The sequence below is a fragment of the Bombus pyrosoma genome, linkage group LG15, assembly GCF_014825855.1.
Source record: "Bombus pyrosoma isolate SC7728 linkage group LG15, ASM1482585v1, whole genome shotgun sequence".
In the NCBI taxonomy this organism is placed as follows: domain Eukaryota; kingdom Metazoa; phylum Arthropoda; class Insecta; order Hymenoptera; family Apidae; genus Bombus; species Bombus pyrosoma.
Genome location: NC_057784.1, coordinates 91,680 through 117,010, shown reverse-complemented (window position 1 = coordinate 117,010; position 25,331 = coordinate 91,680). Strand labels below are relative to the sequence as shown.

The 25,331-nt window shown below is 36.0% G+C and overlaps 1 protein-coding gene across 3 annotated transcripts in view; it reads right to left on the bottom strand.

The window, feature by feature from the left end:
• Nucleotides 1-25,331, bottom strand: part of LOC122575386 (tachykinin-like peptides receptor 99D) — a 44,229-nt gene that overhangs the window by 732 nt on the left and 18,166 nt on the right. Inside the window, exons 2-7 of one of the 3 annotated variants that reach the window (XM_043744226.1) lie at nucleotides 20,913-23,426; nucleotides 11,095-11,313; nucleotides 9,309-9,459; nucleotides 3,761-3,957; nucleotides 2,319-2,464; nucleotides 1-1,076 (exon numbers count right to left, since the gene is read on the bottom strand). In XM_043744226.1, coding sequence (XP_043600161.1) covers nucleotides 1,045-1,076; nucleotides 2,319-2,464; nucleotides 3,761-3,957; nucleotides 9,309-9,459; nucleotides 11,095-11,313; nucleotides 20,913-21,349 — 1,182 coding nt within the window. In that variant the 5' untranslated portion in view covers nucleotides 21,350-23,426 and the 3' untranslated portion in view covers nucleotides 1-1,044. Of the gene's footprint in view, nucleotides 1,077-1,147; nucleotides 2,465-3,760; nucleotides 3,958-9,308; nucleotides 9,460-11,094; nucleotides 11,314-20,912; nucleotides 23,427-25,331 lie in introns of those variants that run through there. The other 2 variants (XM_043744225.1, XM_043744224.1) reach the window with 2 other exon arrangements.

The following is a 25,331-nucleotide window of genomic DNA, read 5'->3' as shown; positions in this document are numbered from 1 at the left end:
TAGAAACAGGCCTTGTTTGCATCCATTTATCGATTCTTATTTTTGAATCGATTTCTACTGCATCGTAATCTCATTTCATTTCATTCCATTCCATTTCATTTCATTCCATTCCATTTCATTTCATTTCATTTCATTTCATTTCATTTCATTTCATTTCATTTCATTTCATTTCATTTAATTATTTCATTTCGTTTAATTTAATTTAGTTTCATTTCACTTCATTTCATCTCGTCTAATTTCATTTCAGTCCATTTCATTTCATCTCGTTTAATGACTCGGTATTAAACCATTAAGGGGCAACATTGCGTTAATAACATGGAATTTTCTTATTGCATTCGATTTACACACTACTCGATTGTAATTTTTAATTTTTCTGGTTAGAAGAGGACATTCCAATGATTTGCCTAATATCGTTTGCTACTAATTATCTCTTTCACCTAGATTCCACGTGTAATTTTATCAAGTCTTAAGAAATTGAAGTATTTTTAGCGCCATGATGGATTATTTTTTTTTTTTTTTTGATCTAACGGCAATACTTCTTTTTTTATACCTTAACAAAACTTTCCCGGACTATTTCACTGCTTGGTCCTTAATGGATTAATGTACAAGCACGTGTGTAAAAATTAATTTTTAAGTTACATACGGGAGATTGGAGTTGAGAGTTGGCAGAGGGTGTTATTTGCAAATTGCTCCGCCTTCTTTTGGTAACGCGATACCTGTTTATTTTTATCTCTAGTTTTGTCTTTTTTGTTATTTCAAAGTCAAGTGACAATAATAAATCTTAAGGTGAAAGTTCTAAACGACAAATGTGGATCATAAAATTGTTGATAAAAGGAAGACAACATTGTGTGGGTACACAATTTTATATTATGACGTTGATAGTATATCTCATTGTATTTAAATAAGACCTGATATATAGTACATCACTTTAATCCACCTGCAATATATTTTTCACTTTTTCATGAGTTAAAAGTAAAAAAGTATATAGTATGCATCTGTATAAAAAACTTCAAGCTCCCGCATTCCATTTGTGTAAATCATTTTTTATGAATCGTTCGATGACGAAATACCAGGGCCTAAAATGTATAAATGTATACATATACATGTATGAGATTACATATGACATATGATGAATAGTTTGAAACCGCATTTATGAACCGCATAGTATGAAAAAGCATTAAAAGTATAAAAAACGCATTGTTAATATTCATTATATTAGTTGGGCGTATGTTGGTAATTGGACCGTGTATCGCGATTACGAAGACAAGCATCGTTGATAAATTAGTTGTTGATAAAAGAAAAATGGAAAATTGTTTGGCATACTATACACGTATTAGAAATATATGTATATTATTTTATTAACCCTCAAACGGCAGACCGCGGACAACAGTGAATCGGCTATGTTCTAACCATGTATGAAATCTCAATTTCTATAGTAATTTGAAAATCGTCGCGTACAGACAGGAAGAGAAAAAATTATAATTACGAATTTTATTCGAAAAATATATTTATTTATCTTTATATAGTTACTCTGTTGCATCTTTATTACAAGTTTCTAAAAACTATGAAACTATAAAAATAGGATCAAATTTCCGAACATCATAAAACTTTAAGAGTTATAGGTTGCGTAGTGAAAACTACAGACTTACATCTTACTAAAAGTAAAAAAACCACGAGAAAATGATGAAAACTATGCAATAAAACACTTTACAGTACGACACAAATTATACGGACAATACGGACACTGTGAAGCTAATAGAAATAGAAATCTAGAGAGATTAGAAAATTGAATTTTCTGTTTCACATGTCTTTCCTCTTCGCGCAATCACGATATAACTAGAAAGCATTAAAGAAATGCATTCTTTGGTTTGATTTGGTTTGATTGGATTTGAAACGATCGTCTCATAGCCGCGAGGGTTAATTGATAATAATTTTTCTTTTAAAAAATTTACACGTAAACGTGAAATCTAATCGTATGTGTTCAACATTGATATTTTAGACCCTGAAGCGTAATGATTATTTTCATCGATGTTTTCAATCGGAAAGTTGTTCAGCGCGGTAAACAATGGAAAAGAATCGAACCGGATATCGAAGGGAACAACGATCGGGCTTTCAAAGTCGATTTCATTACTACGTCTCGTGATTCACGTCGGCATTGGTTTCGCCAAGGACGACGCTGGTAACGGTGAAGTCGTGCAAATCTATGTAAGAATTTCGTGCATCCGTGTGGGCGTCGTCGTGTTCGAAGCGTGACTCGCTCGTGGATGTTGTGGACGATGTGGTGCAAGGACGTTCCGAGGGTGTGCAGGAAGACGTACCGTTCCGTGATATCCTGGTGTTGGTTTGAGGACTACCGGTGCAACTGTATCGAGACGTTAACGCTTCGGAACGTGATAACGAGGGCTCCGCGGGAACCTGTACCATCGGACACCAGGAGAAAAAGTGGGCAAATCCTCGCCGAAATCTGCAAGACGGAACAATTGTTATCGGTCAAATCGTTAAATAAATACCAGCAGACGCCACTAACTCTAACTAACTCTGCAATTTCCCTTCCAATTTATTCTTTTCTAATTAAAAGGTTTATTTGGGGAAATTGGATTTGACAGGCCTGGACGGAGAAATGATTTCATTTGAAATCGCATTTCAAACAGAATATCTCGCCCGATATATACATTTTGGACGGAAAACACAGCTAATATTTCATTGGAAAGTGAAAGATCACGGATTACCTTTCACTCTTTTTTCTTTTTCCAACCCACTTGTATACATTTCACGTATACGTACGTATTGTACGATGCACGAGTGTTAACGACCAGAACTATTGGCCTATTGTGAGGAGATTGTTTGTTACGGACAGCAGTATTTTTAGTTGTTTGATACGAAACGATCTAATAGTGATAGTAATAGTACTGGTACTGGTATTGATACTGGTATTTGTACCGATATTGGTACTAGTACCGATACTAGCGGTAAAATTTCACCGGAACAATTCCTGTGCATGACGTGTAAGGGGATTCTGGTAAATGGCTATTTTCAAATCAATCATCTGGCACCCGTTTCATTCAGTTTGTGGGCCGAACAATGGTTGTCTGGATTTGTCTTCGACGATTCATGCGGTTCTTTGATATGTACATATGTACCTATGTTGTATCTACGAGAGAACGTACCGCAATTGATATCCCTATCTACATATCATCGTCCATGTTAGACAAAGTCTATCTTTTTTAAAACCTCGTACCTGATCGTCGATGATCCTTCGATTCGAAAATACATTCGTGCGTTAAATTACGACACCTGCCGATAATTTCTCGCGTTATGATAAATCTATCTATCGTTAATAGATATTATTATCATTAATACGGTAATTACTGCGGTAATAACGATGCATCCATTCTACCATTCTATTCGAGAGAAAATTGACGAAACAAGCGAAGCGAGCGAAATGTTGAAATAGGAATGAATGAAATAAGAGCAGCCTTATTCGCTATTTTAACGTTTAGTCTGACTAATGTACGATGGGTTTGCGCAATGGCGACATCGTAATCGATAAGGTTCTATCAAAATGCGCAAAATGATGATAGCATAATCAGGCAAATACTTGTACTTGACAAATTTTCAAACGTTTAATCATGAAAGTAAAATGGAAACTGGAAACTGTTATGGTAACTGTATCGATTGATACATTTTTGAAAATTTCCCAAGGGCATTTCGTAAAGGTTAGTGAAAGGTACTTACGTCCTGTTTTAAATTAATATTTTACCTGGAGTTCATCCAACAGTAGATTATGGGATTATACATGCTGTTAGACATGGCGAGCCAGTAAATACCTAAAAAAACTTCTTGGATGTATGGCTCGTTTGTAATCTCCGGGAAGTATGACGTTACGATGAAGTACACGTGAAATGGTAGCCAGCATACTGCAAATATTACTACGACAACAATCATCATTTTCACAACCTGAAAAACAAATGTACTGGTATTTAGTAGCCATCGTTGTCGTTATTAGTTGTATACATATACGATTTCTATTGGTATACATATACGATGATTGTTTGTTTAGTCAAAGAAAGCTTAGGAGCTTTATCATAGCAGGCTGCGGAGATCGATACGGTAGAAGAAAAAGTTCGACATCTATAATACTATTCTGACGTTTTGTTTAATTATTTCGCGTGCACGCTGGATGCTTTCGTTACCTGATGATTTGTAGAGTCGAATGAAAAGGACAGAACGTTCAGAGGATATTCGGGGCCCTATTACGAATTTCTCATACACAGGAACATACAAGAAAGATAGAAAGAACACTATCTTTATATATTTCTCTCCCGTTTCCTTCGCCTTGTTTTTATATTATGCCGGAGAATACTCTTCTTTACGCTTAATGAAACTTGTATTACGTCAGGAACCATAGGTACGCAGCACGAAACCTTGTTAATCAACGTTGCTGATCGCTCGACGCATCTTGTATTAAGAAGACACAGCACGTAAATTATATCTTTAACGTAATACATCTTTGCCTGGCTATTTCATATCCTGCATTTTTTACTCGTTTCACTTTCACTGAAATAAACTAAACTCATACATATACGTATACATATACATATACATATACATAATGATTAAAAAGAATTTATAATTTTCGTTCTTCATTTTCTATTTACCCCAACCACAAGAGTAGTTGAGCTTTGTAGTATATGTACAGCTCATTTTGACGATTGTATTATGAGATCACTCTAAATGTCTGGAATAGAATTTACCATTGTTCGTTTAAATGTATTTTCACTATCTTGAGTTCTACCTGTCGAAATTGCAAAATAATCTTTCAATCGTCCCTAAATTGTTTGAGGAAATATTTATTGCATTCTCAGGGCGTTTCAGATTAAAGGGGAACTACGAAATATTCAAACGATTTTGCTCCTCGTTTTATTAAGTCTGTCGTCATAGTTTGTCATATCGTATTTCATAGAAACGTTTCTTTTGCCATCAACTATTTTTTTTTACTTACACATGCCCAATATATATTTCAGGTTGCCGTAGGATTAAATCATTGAAATAATAAACTACAAAGTTACTTTTAGCCATTGTCGATTCTTCGGTACAAAGCTTACTCTATCGAAGGAAATTATATATTTTATTTAGTTTGAAGCATCGAATATGCAGATTAACCTGTTAAGCTGTTTCCAAGAATGGAATTTTATGAAATTAAATTTCTTATTTTGCTTGCAAAACAATAAGCGAGATAAACGTTTTATATTTCACGATAAAACGTGCCTATTACTAAAATGAAGATGCAAGATCGGAAGAAAATACAACTATAAAGGAATGTAATAGAATATCCCTTTTTTCGAAACCATATCACCCTATCGTGCGAGTCAATTCCCTTAAATTCTCGCTTTTACGGTTCACTCGCCACTATGCGGAAATACACTTTGTTACATATTCTGTGCATACATATATGTACATCTATGTTCATATATCATACATCTATTCTCTACCATTCTAAAATTATTTGTTAGTAAAATTATATATATATATATATATATTCGACGACCACGAAAGCTTAGTCGAATCGTCGCGTTGCGTCGTCGAGAAAATCTCGATGGCCATCTATTATATTTATTCGTGTAACTAGACTTGCGGGGCACATTCGCATTTGACGAGATTGTCGCTGTCCCTTGGCTCCCCTTTGCTCGATTTCATCTCGACGCGTTCAATTTCTTGGCCTTCCCTTTTCAGAATTTTTCTCACAAATTGTCAAATCGTGTGTTACCTGAATCGCTAGGTCAGTGCTCGCGCTGTATCTACATACATCTGGTTGTATTGATCTCAAGAAATTTCCCAGAAAAATACAAAATACAAAATACAAAATACAAAATACAAAAGTAGAGGACAAACGAGTATTATACATACATGTATAATGGCAGTGATAAATATTGCAGCGTTCAATTCATCCTTGTTCGTGAAACGTACTTGATCTACGGTCCATCTATCTATTTATTAGATTGACCGTAGACCGAGAAATTCTTGTATTCGTCTGCCGATTGATTTCAATCTGAGCTTTCTTTAACGATGTTCTTTGATCCTTTTACGGGGCAGGTGATCACGGCCGTTAGAACGTTGTGTTTCTACGTACGTGGCAAGATGGACCATCAGTGATTCCGCATATAGAGAAAAACGAGAGCTCTTTGCCGCTTAATCGAAATCCGATAGGATCACTTGGGCACAGTAGAAGATTGCAGAAGGAGATTTCCTCATACCCATGCACGTAATCTCTTTCTCTATTTTTTTCCGCTCGTCGCGTTCGTTATTAATTAAATGACCGTTTCACTGACAAACCTACCACATTCGATAGAAACAAAGACTGATAACTTGCATGAAATAATATCAAATGCGAACAAACGAACGTGTAGCGTTTAATAAAGATCGAATAAAATATCTTCAAGAACAATAGATTTCATTCGAAATTCACACGTATTAAACAAATTACGAATTCGTACAAAGTTCGCGCTCGATTATATAATTAATAAGAAATTAAGCAATGTATCAAGCAGTTTAGCCTAATGGTTCGATACATAGTATGCGCACATAGCAATAGGAAAATTATAATGTCAGTAAAGTACGTCCTACACGTAGGTTGATTGTATAAAATTGTTGAAGGAAACCATTAGTTACATCTTGATGCGTCCAAGTTTCCGATCTATCAATTTGTAACGATATCAGTTGTCGAGGGAAAACGTCTGAGAAATTTCCTCGAGAGTTAATTTCTTCAAAAATTAACTTTCGTCTTCGAGAATACGTGACAAGTTATTAGACGTCACGACGCGGAAGTAAGAAAGTTTCATCAGGCGAGCAGGTACCACTTCCTAGAAAAATTTTCGCCTGAGAACACCTTATTCGGATTTTATCAAAAAAGGAACTCCTCTTAGTAAGGAACGTACGTACTATCGTAAGAAAGTGCAGTTCCATTATATTTGCAGCCCAATTGTAAAAACGATAGAACAACGTAACACGGGTGTAATGAAAGTTTCAAGCCCGGTTTCGTTATTTCTCGAAGCTTGTACACCGTATTCGATCGTAAAACTCTAACGTCACGAACTAACGTCCAACTAACGTTCATCGTGTCTACGATGCATTATCATTATCAGGGTGCATGGATGATCTTAGTCGAGTCACCAACTCCTAGGAAACACAGAATGTCTCAAAGAATTGTTCGTCGTTGATAGAAGAATTTCTTAGGTTTCTTCTAATATATTTGAGATCACTTAAGTTTCTCCTTCGATTCAATATTTCAGTGTAAATTTACGATGTATCGACTGAAATTCTAATCTAAATTTTTCGGCGTTAGCCTTTCCTGTTCAATAATCATCATCGATGTATCATAATCTCTTCGAGTAATTCTTTCGAGTTAATTACACGGCATTTTCTGTTTCAATGATTTAAACGAATGACTTTAATGAAAGTAAAGCTATCATACGTAGTTTCAATCCCATACACATATATATGTATATTATATGTATAACGAGCAATTTGATTTACGTTCTGTTTTAAAAGATTCGGTTACTTAAATTTTATTAAATATCGCCTTAACCTCCAACCGTTAGAACATTTGTCTCTATTTATTACACGCGTGTAACAGTACTATAAGTATTGGCTGATTACAAGTTAACGCACGCTGCAAATATATGCGTGGTTATTGCGGAATTATTACGAAATTGTCACAGCTTAAAACAAAATATGTAAACTTTACAAAGGAAAGTAAATAAGTAAATGACGGAAATTATTGTATCGCCTTAACAAATACTATGTGAAAATTGTTAAGAAACGATATCGAGACGTTTGCAAATTGCATCATCGATGCGATGTATTACGAGAGAATTTAGTTTGCGAAGAGGTGCGGCGACCTGGTAGACCTTCTAATTAGAAATTATAGCGTGGCTTAACGTTTAAGCTGCTTTTAAACAAAGATACACCTACGTGTGGATACACCATAATACCGCATCGCGTGTCTGTCGTTGAAATCCAGACGTTAAGTCTAGATATTTTTGCGGCTCGCGTTTAAAATTAATTGGCAGGATACCTTTCCGCGGCAATTTTACGATCGTTTTACGGTGCCGTTCTAAGCGACTCGAAAAATCCTTGAAACAAAAGGATCGAAACACGTTAAGCCAATTACATATTGGTTTACAATTTGCATTACATATTAATCAAGTACTGCAAAAGTTGCTACAAATATATGTATCTACAAAATAATATTTGGATAGAATTATGTAAATAATGGGACAGTCGATCGTTGGTTCGTGGAATCGTAGACTGCTGATTTTTCATTAGAAAGAGAATGAAAAACGAAAAGACTGTAAAACGCCAACAACAACAACAACAACAACAACAACAACAACAACAACAACGACAAAGCTTTGAAAATGCATTATCGAATCTAATTCACGACAGACAACAAAGGAAATAACGTTTTAGATGAAAGTACGTAGCTTTACCACTATCCCTCGTATAAGGACGGTTAAAGACAAACTATATTATAGGATTGAACTATAAACGATGTATCAAAGCTTAGACCAACGTCGATAATTTCATCAGTCGAAAGAAATGATCCATTTTTATTGTATTTTTATTGCGTGCATTTAATTTTGAAGACATACTATCTATCGTAAAACGTTCAAAATAATAATTGGATAACGTAACATAGAGAACACGTTACAAAACTATCGCTTCGTGCGAAGAAGAAAATGGCGATTGTTTGGTGGTCGTATGCAAGACATTTATTCCTGTTCGTCATAACCGGGGGCTACAACTACAACAGAAACATATTGTAAACAAGTAGATGAAATCGTACGTGGTTTAATAACGAAACGTGGGATTAATAACGAAACAAGCCGCGTTGGGGAACAAATGGAAACCAATCTTGTTTCATGATAACGTAAAAGCTCTCGTGCGTCGAAAATAACCGCACGAGAACTTGAACCATTAGAATCGAACTTTTAATTTCGCTGCATCCCTTTTATATTACGGGTATCCGCCCGATCTTTCTCCATTTAAAACCATTTCTCAAAGTATAAATTTCCGATATTCAATGATACAGAGCAAGAGATGAATGTTTTCAAAGATTCGAAAATCGTCCAGATCGAGGGATTAGTTATCGTTTAATAAAGCGCAACGGTAATTGGTAATAATTAAAATTAACGATTATCGTCGCTCTCTTTCCCTGTTCGTTTCTTCAATGAAATACAAAGCATAATAAAAGAGATGATTTCATTCGGTATAGCAATGGAAATAGCGTTAATGGAAATGTTACATACCCTGCGCTTACTCCTTATACCTTCCAATTGCCCGGCGGTATTTTCGCCGATGCTTTGCGAACCCCATAACTCCAAACCAATTCTGGCGTACGTGAACGTCATCGATCCAATCGGTAAAACATATGTCAGTACCATAAAGATCACATTGTATCTGAAAACAGGAGACGTCGTATTTTAATACATGTGATTATTCACAATAGAACATACGTTTCGAGTAATATGAATTCATATTTCCTTGATATGTCGTTAATATGTTAGGCAATTTATATTTACAACGAATGAATTGCTTATACCCTTATATTTCCTTATATAATCGTTTGTCCGTTAAAAAGTCGCCCGTATAACAATATAAAAATGTTTATGTACACGAACCACGAATTTACCTGATTTACCTTGAAATTTTCAAGCGAGTAGAAAGAATGTGGACAAAGATACGCAACAAAGACGTCATGCTTAAACATGCTTAAAGGATTTCGCTTTCAATGAATTCTGTGATCGAGCTCAAAGCATAGTAGTCATAGCTTTGTGTGGTAGTTGAATAAAACTTTCGAACTGCACTTTTATCAGCTCCAGTTGGTAATTAAAAGTAACACCGATGAAACTCGATGCAGAGTGTTCGAATCCATTAAATCGAGGAAATTGCAGATTATTTCCTTATCTTTAGAAAGTGTGAAATTCGTGAAACTACCAAACTGTACGTTCCGTTAAAAAAAGGAATGTTTTCAAAGGAATTTCTATTCTATGTGCATGAACGTTTACACAGTGAATTCGAGTATTTCATTCTAGAGTAATAGCTTCATACACAAACTGAGCCAAACTATAAGATTGCATTACTTACATTTGTAACTAGAATGGAACATTAATGCATAATAATTGATTGACATTGTCAAGTATCGTTACGTTCTGTACGTACAACTGTGCAACCCATAAATCAATCGACATTATTTATGGTTTGTCAAATGTTATCACAGTGTTTTCCTCTTTCGACGACAATTTAGTATTTCGTTTTATGAAAATGCGATATGCGTTTCGCTCGTGTTACACAAATCCAGATTTATGTAGCAATTATTTCAATCGTGCATTTATCTTTCTAAATAGTCTAAATATTTATATTTGTATATATAAAGACTTGGATTGACTATCTAAAAAGATGATACAGAGAGAAAGAGAAGAGACAAAATGATACGAATTCTTTTTCGAAATAAAAAAGACAAAAGACATATATATATATATATATATATATATATATATATATATATATATATGTCATTTTGTCTGTTCTTTGTATTTGTATGTTGGCTGTATTAAGGTTGGTCACACTTGTGTATATCTCCACAGGAAAACTGAAATAACGAGTCGTCGATTCTTTTGGTCGCTTCATCAGTCGAGTAATTGATGATATTGCTCGCAGACTAAGGAAAATTCGTTTTACGGTAAGCTGACTGATCGGCAGACTCGATCGTTCACGCGTCATAAACCAGTTGTTAGATAATATCTGTGATCGATGAACGGTGCAAGGATATGCTCGTTATTGTTGTTCGCAAGGAACAAAATTTTAAGAGATAAAAACCTGGCTTTTCGAAATTTCGTTTATCGTTTTAACCATAAAAATTTACCTTTTCATGTAGCATTAATTCCATATTGCTTCGGAGTGAAATTCTACGGTTCTTGAAAAGGTTGGTTCTTCGAGAAAGTGTAATGAGACGCTTGTACCGTTTCAGCACGAATTAGCATGCATGAAATAGGAAAGAAAAAGGTTGCGTTTTGATTATTAAGATAAGCTCACAAGTATTCGTCGTAACTGAGACCATTGTCGTCTCTGTTGGGAAAATCGCCGTAGCAGATCACTCGTATTTCGCCGTTTGCAAAGTTTTGAGTGTATGTTGTGTAGAAGAGCAGCATCGGTAGCGAGAGGATAGCTCCTACGATCCAAATGAAGATCGCTATGCAGAGGGTAGCTCTTTTACCCATGTGAGGTCTTAACGGGTTCATGATGGCCATGTATCTGCAACACACGATAACCGTATTAACCGTTAAAATATATTTTTCAATGCATATGAACCTAGCAGCAATCGATACAAAAACTAACTGGAAGATTATAATGCAAATAAAGGGCGAATCTTTCGTGATATTAACACTTTGACTGCCACGTTGGTCATATATGACCGGCCACGGTTTCTCCTGTGACGGACACATCACTGTCATTGATGACCGGAGCGCTTGAACTTTTTACAATTGTAAAAATTGAATGAAAATTGACATGAGTTGGGGCATTTTGAACGGTATAACCGATAAACGGAAAATACTTTGAAATAAAAAGTGCTCCATTGAACGATTAAACATTTTTGTTAGAACATGAATAGAAAAAAAAAATATATTATTATAAACACAGCTTAGAAAATAATACTGTTTACTAATATCTTCTACACGTTTCAACAATATATATTCTGCACGTTTTGCTTACGACGAAATAACCAAGTCACCACCAATAAGATAAACAGTCCATTGGGGAAGAATACATCGTCAATTTATTATTATTTTGCCATTATATGCTTTGAATAATAAAAATTCAACTTCCGTGGCGTTCTCAGCGAAACATGTGATTTCGGCGTGGCAGTCAAAGTGTTAAAGCTATGCTATGTACCAGTTGTACTGTTTACGATATCATTATGGACATTAATGATAGTTACATATGTATATGTATACTGTGTATATACATAGAGCAGGACACAACTCATGAATTTTAATGATTTTGAAATATGTTGTTAAAGTCAATGTCCTGAGCAATTTTGTTATTGGGATCGGGAAGGTGTGCTTGCTTTTATGCAATCATCGTCATATTAATTTTACATAAATTTCATGTAATTTCACATTTCCTGGAATAAACTTAATCTCGAATTAATTACAGCCAGTTACTCGCATAATAGTAATATAGTTGTTGCAAGAAAATTAAATTAAATCTTAATTTGTATGGTGTATATTGATTGTATGGTGTGAGAGAGGAAAATCAGAGGGTAGGTTGCTGCAATTTTTCTCCTTTACTAGACTTTAATACATCCTACCGACAGGGATCAAGAACATGTTTCCTTCGTGTAACGCTGTAGCTGAAAACTTTGAGCCGCCTTTAATATTCATGATTTTTTGTTTATCGATTAGGATTATACGTTCAGTTGGTACATTCTCGAAAAATAGGTTATAGTTTAAATAAAGGAATGCTATTGAAAAGTTTCATAACGAAGAAGCACCAGTTCGTGTGTCTGTCAGCAACTGGAAAATATGGATATGAAACGCAAAAGAGTGCAGTGTGAGATAAACTGGCCATGCAATAAACTGGCAAAGGTAATCGTAAAACCTATATCTCAATATCCAGGTAACCATTCCATTTTGCCACAGCATGAAAAGACGAACTTACAAACGACTGACATACTTAAACGCTTTTTAAATTTCATTCAATACAGCCTTCCTTGCGTCGCGTCGCGTCGCGTCGTGTCGCGTCGTGTCGCAAATCTATTCCCAAAGTTCTCCAATGTGAATCTGAATCGTGAAATTCTTTGTCAACCAGGGAAAATGCAATTTCACTTATTTCCTTTATTCTACGTAAAATCTTGTTGCAGCTTTTAATGTTTCTTCGTTTTCAATCGTCCATCGTTGTAACGTCGTCGCGTTTTCACGATTTTTCAGTTATTTTCGGTAATTTGACAACAACAAATGACAACAGTAAAAATTAGTCGATTCTCTATCGGTAAGAAAACGTACTATTAAAAATTGCCAAAATAATTTTTCTTCGATAATTAAAGGCAAATGTATATGTGTAGTAGGCATTAAAAAAGTACAAGTTTATGATAGTAAACGAAACGGTAGCGATCGAACAATTCTTATGCGGCTTTTGGAATGTAGGTCACTATAGAATGTTTACGACCGAAGGTTTACGTCTGTTGAATGTCAAATCCACTGTAAACAGAAGTATCTTTGAAATGCATACGAGTTGAATATATCCTCGCCTTTGAAATAGAATTGAGATTTTAGATGCTAAAGAATGTCCACTTTCTTTGCGTAAACTACGATAAAGCCAACTTCCAACAGAATGTTTCACGTACACAACAAATTATTATTAAGAAGAAAAATTGGCCTATTCGAATCGGCATGGTTCATCGTACAATCATTACTACATGTACATTTGATAAATAATAATAGTCTGTTCGGTTCATCGTGCATATGGACAATGATATATACCCAAGTACCTCTACATAATTACAGCTACATAATTACATCCTGCAGCTATAATTATATTGCAATTTCTGAATGCTGTTTGCCGTATGTTACACAGATCTTTAATATAACGATATCATTATGTACGTATATGTACTTGATCGAGCAATGTATCGTGTTTGTCGATGTACGTTAATGCGATGTTTATATAAATAATTTGGATGCCGTATGCGTAAAGAAAAGGGTCGCTCTGCTTATAAATTAAGGTTTCGAAGACTTACGTATCTCGTTATACGTATCTGAGGCGTAGAATAACTGTTTGTATAGGCAATTGCTGGTATTTTAGTCATACACCGCACTCTATAAAATGTGAAATAATAATAATTATAGAACAGAGTTGCCTGAAGAATCTGACTGACAAAGGTGTTTAAGAAAATCCTTAAATACTCCTTTTCACGCTTCCTATTTGCTGCACGTTGACTTTTTCTCAAACGTGATCTTCGTTTGCTTCGACCAACAGGTCAATCTTTCCAACAGCTTTTATTCGTTTTATTTCGCAACGTGTATAATCCAATATATAGATCCAATTGAAAGCACATACGTATATACATGCAATATACGTACTTAATGTATGCTTTGCTGCTTGCTGCCCTTCTATGTTGCTGTTAAAACAAAATTTGGATATTTTTCGTCGATCGTCGATCGTCTATCGCACAGTAAAACAACATTTTTTACAACATTTTTATATATATATATATATATGCATAAGAAATGTCTTGTGACTGTCGTCCATTATAATCTTTACTTTTTAAACATAAGGAAAAGTACAAGTTTTAAAGAATATCAAAGTTATATGACATGCCAGCACGAAAGCGCACTCTATCAACGTACGAAAGTTTCAGAAACGATAGCTTCTCGCAACTCGATGCTTCACACGGACGATATCTTGACCTGAAATTTCTGCAAACTGTCCGATGTCTTGTGAACGCAATCGTGCGAGAAACTGCATACACGTTACCACTTGCCAACTCGAAGCATCTCTCATTCTAGAAACTAGACACTCGATCGATTTTATCCACCCGAATCTTTCGTACTTTGATCATTCCCGTGCTTTTCATCTTTTCTTTTACGTTTATTTCAATCTATACTTATTCGATCGTTACTTGCCCTAAATCCAGTTTACTTCCCTTAAATCCAGCATACGAGTCTTTCTAATTAAGCAGAACTTTTTCCTACGATCTCCAATTCCAGAGCTATTCCAAAATTAGTTTCAACTTCCGACTTTGAACACTGTTACCCCGTTATACGATTGCGTACGGTTAAAAAAAAAAATATGTTGATTATTTTTTCTTCAGAAGTCTCATGCCTTCGTTAGTTCGTTAGATGCGCGAGTCTGATACGTTCCCTTTCCTAGACGCATCCAGCGATGTCTTTCCATTGTCTCACGTCCGCATCCACGTATCCGGCGTATCCGGGCTATCCTCCTCCTCCTCCTCCTCCTCCTCCTCCTACTTTTCACCGCTCTCTTATTCTCTCTCTATAATTTCATAGGCAAAAGCGTGCAAAGGCCACACTCACAAATGTTCCCGTTATCCTCCATTTGTAAGCATACCGATATCGAACAATGAAATTTTCAATTTCAATGAAAATTTCTTTCAAACAGATCCGAATACAGATCCGACCAGCTACTCGACATTAATTTCGTCATCTACGTCATCACAGAGGAAATAAATCTAAGATCTATTCGGTTAACGTCGGTTAACGTATCCTACTAATCTACGAAGTATGTTTCCAGTATGTTGCAAGATATGCAAAATCTTTGTATGCGAAGAAATGTCTTCATTGTGAATGTCTACGTCATACTTTTAATAAGATGCCTAGAGAATAATTTCGAAATGCAGAGCGGCAAGGAGAATAAGGAAGAAAGGAAGAGCAAAAGGGGGAATAATAACCGGTTTAAGAGAATAATTTCGGAAGACCGAAAGGTAAATATGGAAATAATAATGCAATATAGTAGTAATTTCATAGTAATAAATATAAACTGCTTTCGAGCACGTCGTACATGCGAAAGCTCATAACGTTTTTTTACTGTTGATATCGAGTCCCGTGCTTGTGTGCTTCGTTGTGTGCTTACATGTCAGAAACACTGTCAGAAATCACTTACGATTGTAAAGATTGGGACAAATTTTTTCAAGATATCCTATTCCATTCGTTCGTTTCGTCCATTCCAGTGTTGCCAATAATTGTTGTAACAATTTGCATGATACAACTTTTATACATATACATGCATATGTATAAAGCTGTATACAGTAAATTATTAGGTGTGACAAGAATATCTTTACTGGTCACATCTTCACATTATCTCATTTACTATCGATTCGATTATAAATCATTTAAAATTATAACATGAACACGTTCGTTACTGACGATGATATTAAGATTCACGCGTTATTTTCTGTCCAGCACCGGAATGTCTTTGCCGATCGATCGAACCTTCGCACCACCGACACCGACAGTGGCATTGGAATTTTAATCGGTTTTCCAATGGTCGGGAAATAGCACCATAGGCATTTTGATTAAAATTCGAATTATGGTTTATGTACACGTTTGTATTTCGATTCACACGGATCTTCATATTTTCCTCTTTATTTATGCATATCATCGTAGTAAGAAGATAAACATATTTAATCGATTTATTGACAAATTTAACTGGACTAGAGCGAGTATTATAAATACGTAGAGTACTAGACGGTTGTCGCACACAGAATTAACGAAACCAGCCTAAAATCATTGGCGAAAAAACCCAGTTACAATACAATTCCAGATACAATTCCACACTTTTTCCGTATAAAACGCTTCTCACATACATATAAGACGCTCGTTTTACATTCAAGACACATACATGTAAGTAAAACAAAGACTCGTAATTAGAATCGTGTTATTTTCAATTTTTTTTCTTTTCATTCCAGTCGCCTTTTATCCGCAAATAAATCTTTAATAAATCTTAATAAATCTTTAGTGCTTCAAAGTTTCCTCTATCATAACATTGGCATAATATGCGAATATGTATATAAATATTAATAAAATAATCGCACAAGTAGTCGCACGTTACAACAAAAAACGTATACTTACTCCGGCAATGTCGTTATTATATCGGGAGTTATATTATTGTTGCGAACAGGAGGTTTCCTTTCAACGTTCATTAACGAGTAATAAGCGACTTTGTCGAGACAATGAAATCGTTCCATTTCACGAAGCCAGTCGTTAAGCGTTATCGCTAAGTGATTTAATTATCCAAATTTCTGTAAATCGAGTTTCGATGAAACGAAAGTTTAACAATGTTCGGTTAGATTTTTACTTGCTTCGTCATAAGCGTTATAAGCGTCATAAGCGCCATAAGCGATTTCACGAAAATTAACACAATCCTTGAAATTACATTCATTCGTTGACGAACGACCGGCACAACTACATATCGGTGTTGCGTTCTTCCTTTCATGCGGAAAACAGTGGCAGAAAAGAGTGGCAGAAAAGAATGGCAGAAAAGAATGGCAGAAAAGAAAGGCCACTTCCCGATACATAGTCGAATGAAATTCTCGCTACGTTCGAGGGGTAGAAAAGCATTTTTGCCACATATATACAAAGTATTTTCTGCGCCATCGCTTCTTTCTACGTATTCTTTGTAGAGTACGTTTGTACTTTGTAGAGCCTGTGCTTTTCAGCACACAATCCACTGATGTACGAAATTTCAAGCATAACGCTAGAAATCTCATCTTCTATACATTTTCTCCCGCACCATTCCCTTTAATATGTACTCCGAGACGATAATAGAATAATTTCATTCCTTTATACTTGCTATTTGAGTTTGAAAAAGAAGTATATTTTAAAAATTCTTAATATCATTTATAATTGTACGTATTATTTGGTAAATACTTAATTTTCTAATACTTTCATAGTTCTCTACAAACGAGGATAGATAATAACGACCAAATGTGTTTTATAAACTGCTTCCATCCATTGGCTTTGGCTTATAGCATCGATCTATTATTTTTAAAATGCGTCTGTCTCGGTCTTCCCGTTCCTGTTATTAATATTAATTTCCAAGCGAGGCATTCATCAACCACATCTTAATCTATACCAGAGATATGACATCGACCTCTCCCCCCCCCCCCCGATCTTTGGACTGTTTTGCGCCTCATAAGCTACACCGAGCCCCTCAATATCGCCAAACCAAAACGCATATAAGCCGAGACTTTAGCCAGCTCGAGCAGTTCTTCTTCAGCCTTTCTCTGATTCAGTATAATTCTACCTCTGTAAAATCATCGTAATCGTTGTATTTATAATAAAGTTCTATAAGTGAAAGTTAATAGTTGAGTTACGGCTCAAACTTCTTGTTTTTATAATCCAAGTCTCAAGTTTACCCGACACTCTCTGGGGTGCTCTTTGCTTGTAACGAATCAGTTTTACACGACTTTGCTTTCAATTGCTAATTCAGAGGTATCGACGTGAGAGGTGGTCGACGATTAACGTTATTCACAATGCGTCGCATTCACATGCAATCGTAGAGATCTATCTCACTTCTTGATTCGATTCTCGCCTCTTTACCGACCATTAGTCTTTTTTCTCAATTTCCATCGTTGTTAGCATCGATACAAGTTGCTTTTGACACCGTTTCGCCGATACGGATCTACATATATTCTAACGTGTATACTAATCATGAGTATTACACGTGAAACCTAGGTGTCGACGCATGCGTCGCAAATAGGGCTGTCATTTATAAAATCACTGAACTAGGATAAGGGGCATTAAAAGCTCGGATTTTTTCCGCCTGAATCCTGCACTCTTGTCATTATTTTTTAGATCAGGTACAATGTCCCAAAATAAAAGCTTCTGTAAATTACAGTTTCTAATGCGTCTGATGCGAACGCAACAGTTGAAAACCACTTTTAGAAAAACAAATGCATTGCTATCCAGTATATTAGCATAGGTGCGTCTGACGCATGCCAGATCACCGTATGCAATGCACATATGCATGTATGTATAGCATGATAGCGGCTGACGGTTTGGATTTTGGATACAAGCGAGCATCGGGACACCCGAATCCCGGGATCCTAATCGCAAATCCTAATCGCAAATCGCAATATGTTTCAATGTATAAGGTAGAGCGTAGAGTCCTCTTTACATCTTTCTATGCCTGTCGCTTGTTTCTGCATCAATCGATTTCGATTATTCCAGCAATTTTCAATCATTTTTCACTTTATGGCGGTCATAAACTAATTGATAAAATTCTCTGGCACACCAAAAAAATACACTACACTTGGTTCAAGCCGGAGCATTTACATCAGACGGCTATTATTTTGGCTATCGTCATTCTGTTATTCGACAATGTAAAGAAACAGAGGGCAGTGCGTCTGAATAAATAGTTGGTCACGGCTCTCTGGTTGAAAATCGCTCAGTTATTCGGCTGATAACTCGACCGTTAATACGGCCTGTTAGCTATTTAATACTAGGAAAGATGGTATGCGTCGAAGATACTCGAGTTTAGTCGAGACTCAACCTATATATTGTGCATACACGTCCTCACAGCGAATCGTGATGGTTTCTTTCACAATTGAAATGCCGTTCGTTCCACCAGAAATTCTGGAACCTGAGCTTCTCTTGCAGTCACGATAACGCACATTATCATTTATCGACAGTGTCACAGGCATGCGAGTACGACGTGCCATTCACGTTCTTCTCTCCGAATCGTTGAAGCATAATTCTTCGATATAGTCACGGGGCCTATCGAGCTATTGGAAATCATCGACGCCGATTCCATTCGATTCGATTCGCGATGTCGTTTACGGTCTACCTATGCTTGATCGTGATCGAAAAAATGCCGCCGCCAAAACTATGTATTTCGTATATTTTCCCAACCTTTTTAGAATCGTAACTGCGAATATAGTATATTAGAAGGACGATAATTTATGCGATTCGTAAATAAACACAGGCAGAGTTTGATACCGACAATAATGCAGTTTTAAGTATTATCTTTATACCCGTAATACCTGTAATACCTGTAATACCTGTAATTACGGGAAACGTTCTAGTTATGTTTGTTCATCTTTGACTTTTCGTATCTAGCGAAACGGACTAGATTACTAACTGAAATTCTCATAAATCTGTTATTCAATTACTACGCGTATGTACCTACACACCGGGAATGAATAGAATATGTATGTATATAGTATAGCTACTTGAAAAGAATTGTTTCACAAGCGTTTCATTAATATTCGACACGAGCTTGGAAATTTTGAAACATTTCCCCAATTATTAAGAATTGTGTGATTAAAAAAATAACCGAATAATTATTTTATCGATAATTCCCAGGCTAATAGATCAAAATTTTGAATAATACCTTGCTTAAAAAAAAAAAAAAAAAGAAAAAAGAAATTGTGCGGAGTTATTTAATAGTATTACTTACGTATAAATGATTATCAAGTAGGAGTAAAAAGTTGATTAAAGGGTTGATTAAAGGGTTAAATTTAAATTTCAGGAAAAATGCGGTGAATCGGAAATGACGTTTTCTTTGTACGTTTTCACGTACACAGTACAGTTAAAATTGTCCAACAAAGATTGAAATGTCTGCCTACAGAGAAAGCTGCATTTCCGTCTTTGAGGTCGTGATTTTCATCTGTTGTTTCGCCCGTCTGTAGTCTGGCCCGAGCGTTATTTATTTTCCTGCAGCGACGAATTGTCAAGGTGGCGTTTCTATGTGCGCGCAGTCGAGGCCAAAGCTAACAGCATATTCGTCCAGTTTATGGACGTGTAATCTTTCGTATGGCGGTTCCATTTCACAGATTTCATCATTTCGATCTTTTCCTAAGACTCTCAATCATAACTATTGGAGCAAAACTAATTAGCTATTAAATTGTATTTAATCGGCTTTCAGACACCGCCGCGTAGTTTGGCTGGAAGCAGTCGAGGTAGCCGAGTTCTAAATCATAATCCTTGATAATAGGAGTTCAATTAGATAGAAGTTTACGATAGATTGAAATTTGCAATGCTGTTCTGGGAAATAATTCCGAGCCAAGGGCTGCTCACTCTATTAAGATAAGGTATTATCCGATATTGCGTATAATTGTCGAAACTCGTCATAAATAAATATCAAAGTATCACTGAAATATCATGCAATTTGGATTCTGATGTATTAAAATGCAAATATTTACGTATGTCTCACAAAGACAGACATCTCGATAAACAATTCACGATAAACAGAAGAGTGCTTTGTCTCTTTTCTAGTTGTAAGATTATTTCTATCTATATAATTCCATACTAAACCAACAAATAAATGAATATGAATATATGAATATGAAAATGTTGTTCGGTTCGACTTTTGAGTAAGAATAACACGCTTACCTATCTATAGAAATTGCCATTAAAGTGAAGACACTGGCGCATATAGTGAGCACAGCGACAAACTGACAGATCTTGCAGTAGAGCGTGCCAAAGGGCCAGTGACTGTTCAACATGTAGATGTAATTGAACGTGACGTTCAGCGTAGACACCATCGCGTCTGCGATGCTTAAATTTACCAAGAAATAATTAGTGACCGTGCGCATCCGTTTGTGCGCTAATACAATCCAAATGACTATCAGGTTGCCACCAGTTGCCACGACGATCATACAGGCGAACAACAAGGTCCAGATCATTTGTCTCCACCACGGAAGTACGAATTGATTTCTCAATTGTAAATCCGTGATATTTGTGTTATTGTAGTAAGTGTTATTTTCCATCAGTAGTGTCATGTTCAACGGGTCGGGCGTTGAATTTACGAAAACTTGGAGGCTCTGCATTCTTCTCGCAAAATTTGTTAATTCACTGACAAACTATCTATCTTTGGATAGACATCTCTCGATTATCTTTTGATTTACTCTTAATTCAGTACGAATGAGCACATTTTTACGCATTGCGCGTTTATTTGAAATTAGCTTCTTTTTTTTGGAAATGACTCACGCAAATACCAATTTAAAAACATTCAATCAACACGATTCGTTTAATCAGTTCAACACGAACGTATTAAAATAGTTTTTCCAATCACTTTTCGCTTTATCTCTTTACGATTCACACTTGTATCAAATCAGCCCCACTATTTATCATATGCTATACCGGCACGTATTACGGCTACGTTAATCAGATTGTTATATTTTATCGTTCTTCGATGTCACAGTTCGTTTTATTAGCTTTTTAGGTCGCAACGATCGCCAATTCTTAGACGATTTTCATACCAAATCGTATCCAAAGATAGGAACGCGTTTCATTCCTTCCGTATCGATACGATACAGGTGTAATGAAGTTGATGACGCTTGTCGCCACTTTACGCAGATTTTGTTTGCGGCACGAGGCAGGCGGACAACTGGCATGGCCGAGTCACCGACTATACTCGCTTCCACTTCTGTTTCACGCGCGAGCGCCTCTAACAGGCTTCCATTCGATTAACAAGCAAGTGCTCAGCCATTGACCTATTGGACCAATTCGTATTGTTTTCGTGGGTTACTTTTATACAGCGAAGAAGATTTTTTTCATCCGAATATCAATATCCTAGATAGAACGATCCAGACTGATACCATTTCAGACGATATCGATGTACTGCCTTCATTTTCCATCGATGATGCTAATCCATTGTCGTTCTCTATACCTTGCATCGCTCTTTCTTTGGATCGTCAACGTTTCGCTCGATCAACTCACTCGCGATTAATTCGCGTCAAGATTCTTTCTTCTCACGCGAAAAATCTGCCAATATACCTATGCTTTCTTATCACGTTTTGTCGTAATGATAGCGGCGTTTTTCCTATTGTATTCTCGCATTTTAACCTCCACGACTGATTACCTCTCGCTGAAAACGTTTAGCCGGTATCGTTAAAGAAACTCTAGCCGCAATTCTCCACGAATTACCACCTGATTACCACCGAATTACGCCTGATGGATTTTACGTTATTTCATTTCACATCTCGAACGCACTTCAAAATACATCGACGAGGCTTTCACGCTTCCGTTTCTTCTCCTTTTTGCCCTTATTGTTTATGCGTCTTGTGTGACGCGTCCTCTCTCCGGCCCAACACTTTGCGTCGTACCAAATTTCATTTCCGTCCTTTTATCCCCTATCCTCTGCTCCTTATCGTCAACGATAAGTCATGATCATCAATCGGTGTCGTTTCTTTTTCCTTCTGTAGTCAATGGAACAGACTTACTTCCCGATCTGTTTGTCGTTATGAAAGAAGATTCGCCTCTCGTCTTCCGTGCAACCGCTTTCCCGCTGGTCCTCTTAATTTTCGCACAGTTCAAATATTCTCCCTTGAGCTTGAGATACAAGGATGATAGATACTAAGAATTCCTTTCTACTCTCGGCAAGATCACGACTTGAAATCGGAAAGATGATTATTCACAATGACGATCGAACGACATTCCGTGCGAATATCTCCGAAAAGATCCTCTTCTATTCGAGTTACAATCGATACCAAGAATTGTAGTTTGTTGCGCGAACAATGAACCATTTCTGTGTCGTGATAAGCGAATACGCCTATTAAGCACATTGAATTCCAGAGGAGGAAGGTTGCATTAAAGGTACATGGGGAATCGCACCGGTTCACGGGAGCGACCCTTTCAACAACCCTTATTCGCTACGCCCAGGAACTAACAGAAAATTATTTGCAGATTTTCGGCATTTCGAACGAGGACAAGAATGCTTTTGTCTCTGTTCACAATCATGCCTGTTTCCATGATACTTCCGACGATCCTCGTTTCAATCGACGTTTCAGCATCGTACTGTCGATTCCTTTCGTCTGCTCCAACTACGTTTCGCAACATTTTCTCACGTCCGCAATTTCATTGAAAACTCGTTCCATCGCGTCCTCCGTGAACACAACTTCAGCCCTGCAACATAAAAGGTAGTTTTATCAAGGCATTTTTTCAATTTCAGTTGATTTTAACAAACTTGTAATTTTATTCTCTCGTAATTCGATATTAATATTAATAAATCGATATTAATCGTAATTATATTATCTCTATCTGCTCCACCTGCTCTACCTGCTCTATCTGCTCCATCTGTATTCATCTTCTAAATAACGGTCGTTTATCATTTTCTGCACGCGTGCTAATAAGGAGCATACATATTTTTTAAAATATAAATATGTCGTGTTACAGTAGTTTGGTCACTTAATAATAAATTCTCATTCTCTGAGAGCAGAGTTCTCTGTTACACTCTTTTAAACTTTGATATATTTACGACTACTAAACAGCGAGAGGAGAAATAGCGGAATATGCAATCGTTGTCTTCGAAGATCCGCAGAAACGAACAATTTGTCGATTTGTCATAGAAATAGCGCAATTCTTCTCGTTTCAGGACATTTATTACGAAGAATGGAACTGCAGAAGCAACTGAAATTACAAATTTTTATTTTTTTACAGCTTAGTACGTGGCTACCTACTACGAACATGAAATCGTGTTTCACGATATGGAATACTACTAATAATTTGAAATTGATCGTTTAATCCTAATCCCTCGTATATGCAGGCTGAACGATAGTACGCTGTCCTTTGCTGGTTGTAATTACCTCTCAACCATCTTTACCGTAGTCATGTACAGTATAAATGTCTAGCTAACGTTAACAAGCAATTTCGCTCGTACCATCGATTTTTTATCTCGATATTAGAATAAAGATATAGCAGGGCAGCCTACTAAATCGAGGTGGATTAAATCCGTCGGGCTATCCACATAGTTGTAAAACATACGTGAGATATCCGATGCTTTATCCTATCGATGCGATGGATCGCTAGCGATGATACTTGAGATGAATCGAACTCCTGTCAAGCCGCATAGCAGTTTACATAGCTGAGAGAGTACGGATTGTTGCATTGTTCGCCTGGAGAATTTCACACAACTTGACTGAAAGTTAGCAAGCACGTGGATAAATATTCTGATGCGTATGTATGACAAATATATTTATTTACAAACTTTTCATTCATTTCATTTATTTCTCCTTACACACATTTATAAAATAATACAATACAATACAAATAGATATTCGATGCATCTCAAGTGTATATTTATATCTCGCTCCCTTAATAAAAGTATTACCACGTATTGTACAAATATCTCCAGATGATACCGGATAGAAATCTTTTTTCAAAAATATCTGTTTCGAAAAAAAAAAAAAGAATACATATATATATATAAACCCTAACCAATTAATTAATTCTGTACCATTCGAATTATGTACCTGCTAGTTAGAAGATATTGCCACTGAAATATCTGCCAATTACTAATAATAGATACTCCAGTACTGGTCTACTTTTCCACAAGAATATCTATATTTTTTGCTTACACTGTCTTACGATAATAAGAATTTAATTATTTGCACTTTACGTACGTGTTCATTAATAAAATGAATTCGTTTTTGAAAATGCATCTGTTTTTGGACAGAGGATCATACGATCCAAGAAAATGAAGATACTCCCGTGAAACGAATCTTGCACATCTATATTTTCATTCGTGTCAATATGTCAATGTTAATGTATCGCAAATATTTTAAAGGAAACTCGATAATGATCGATAATGATCGATAATGATCAAATTAAATGGTTATTACAACTATTTTTTGTATTGCTTTCGCTTCGAATTATATGTATCTATCATTACCGTGGATATTTTCTACCATATTAATAGCACTTAAAATCGTGTCGTACGATGTGCTAGAAATTTTAATTTATGTTAGATGGCTTTTAACTCGTCCGGACGAACGACGTTATTGACAAGAAGCTGAAAGTGGTCGTTGTCTT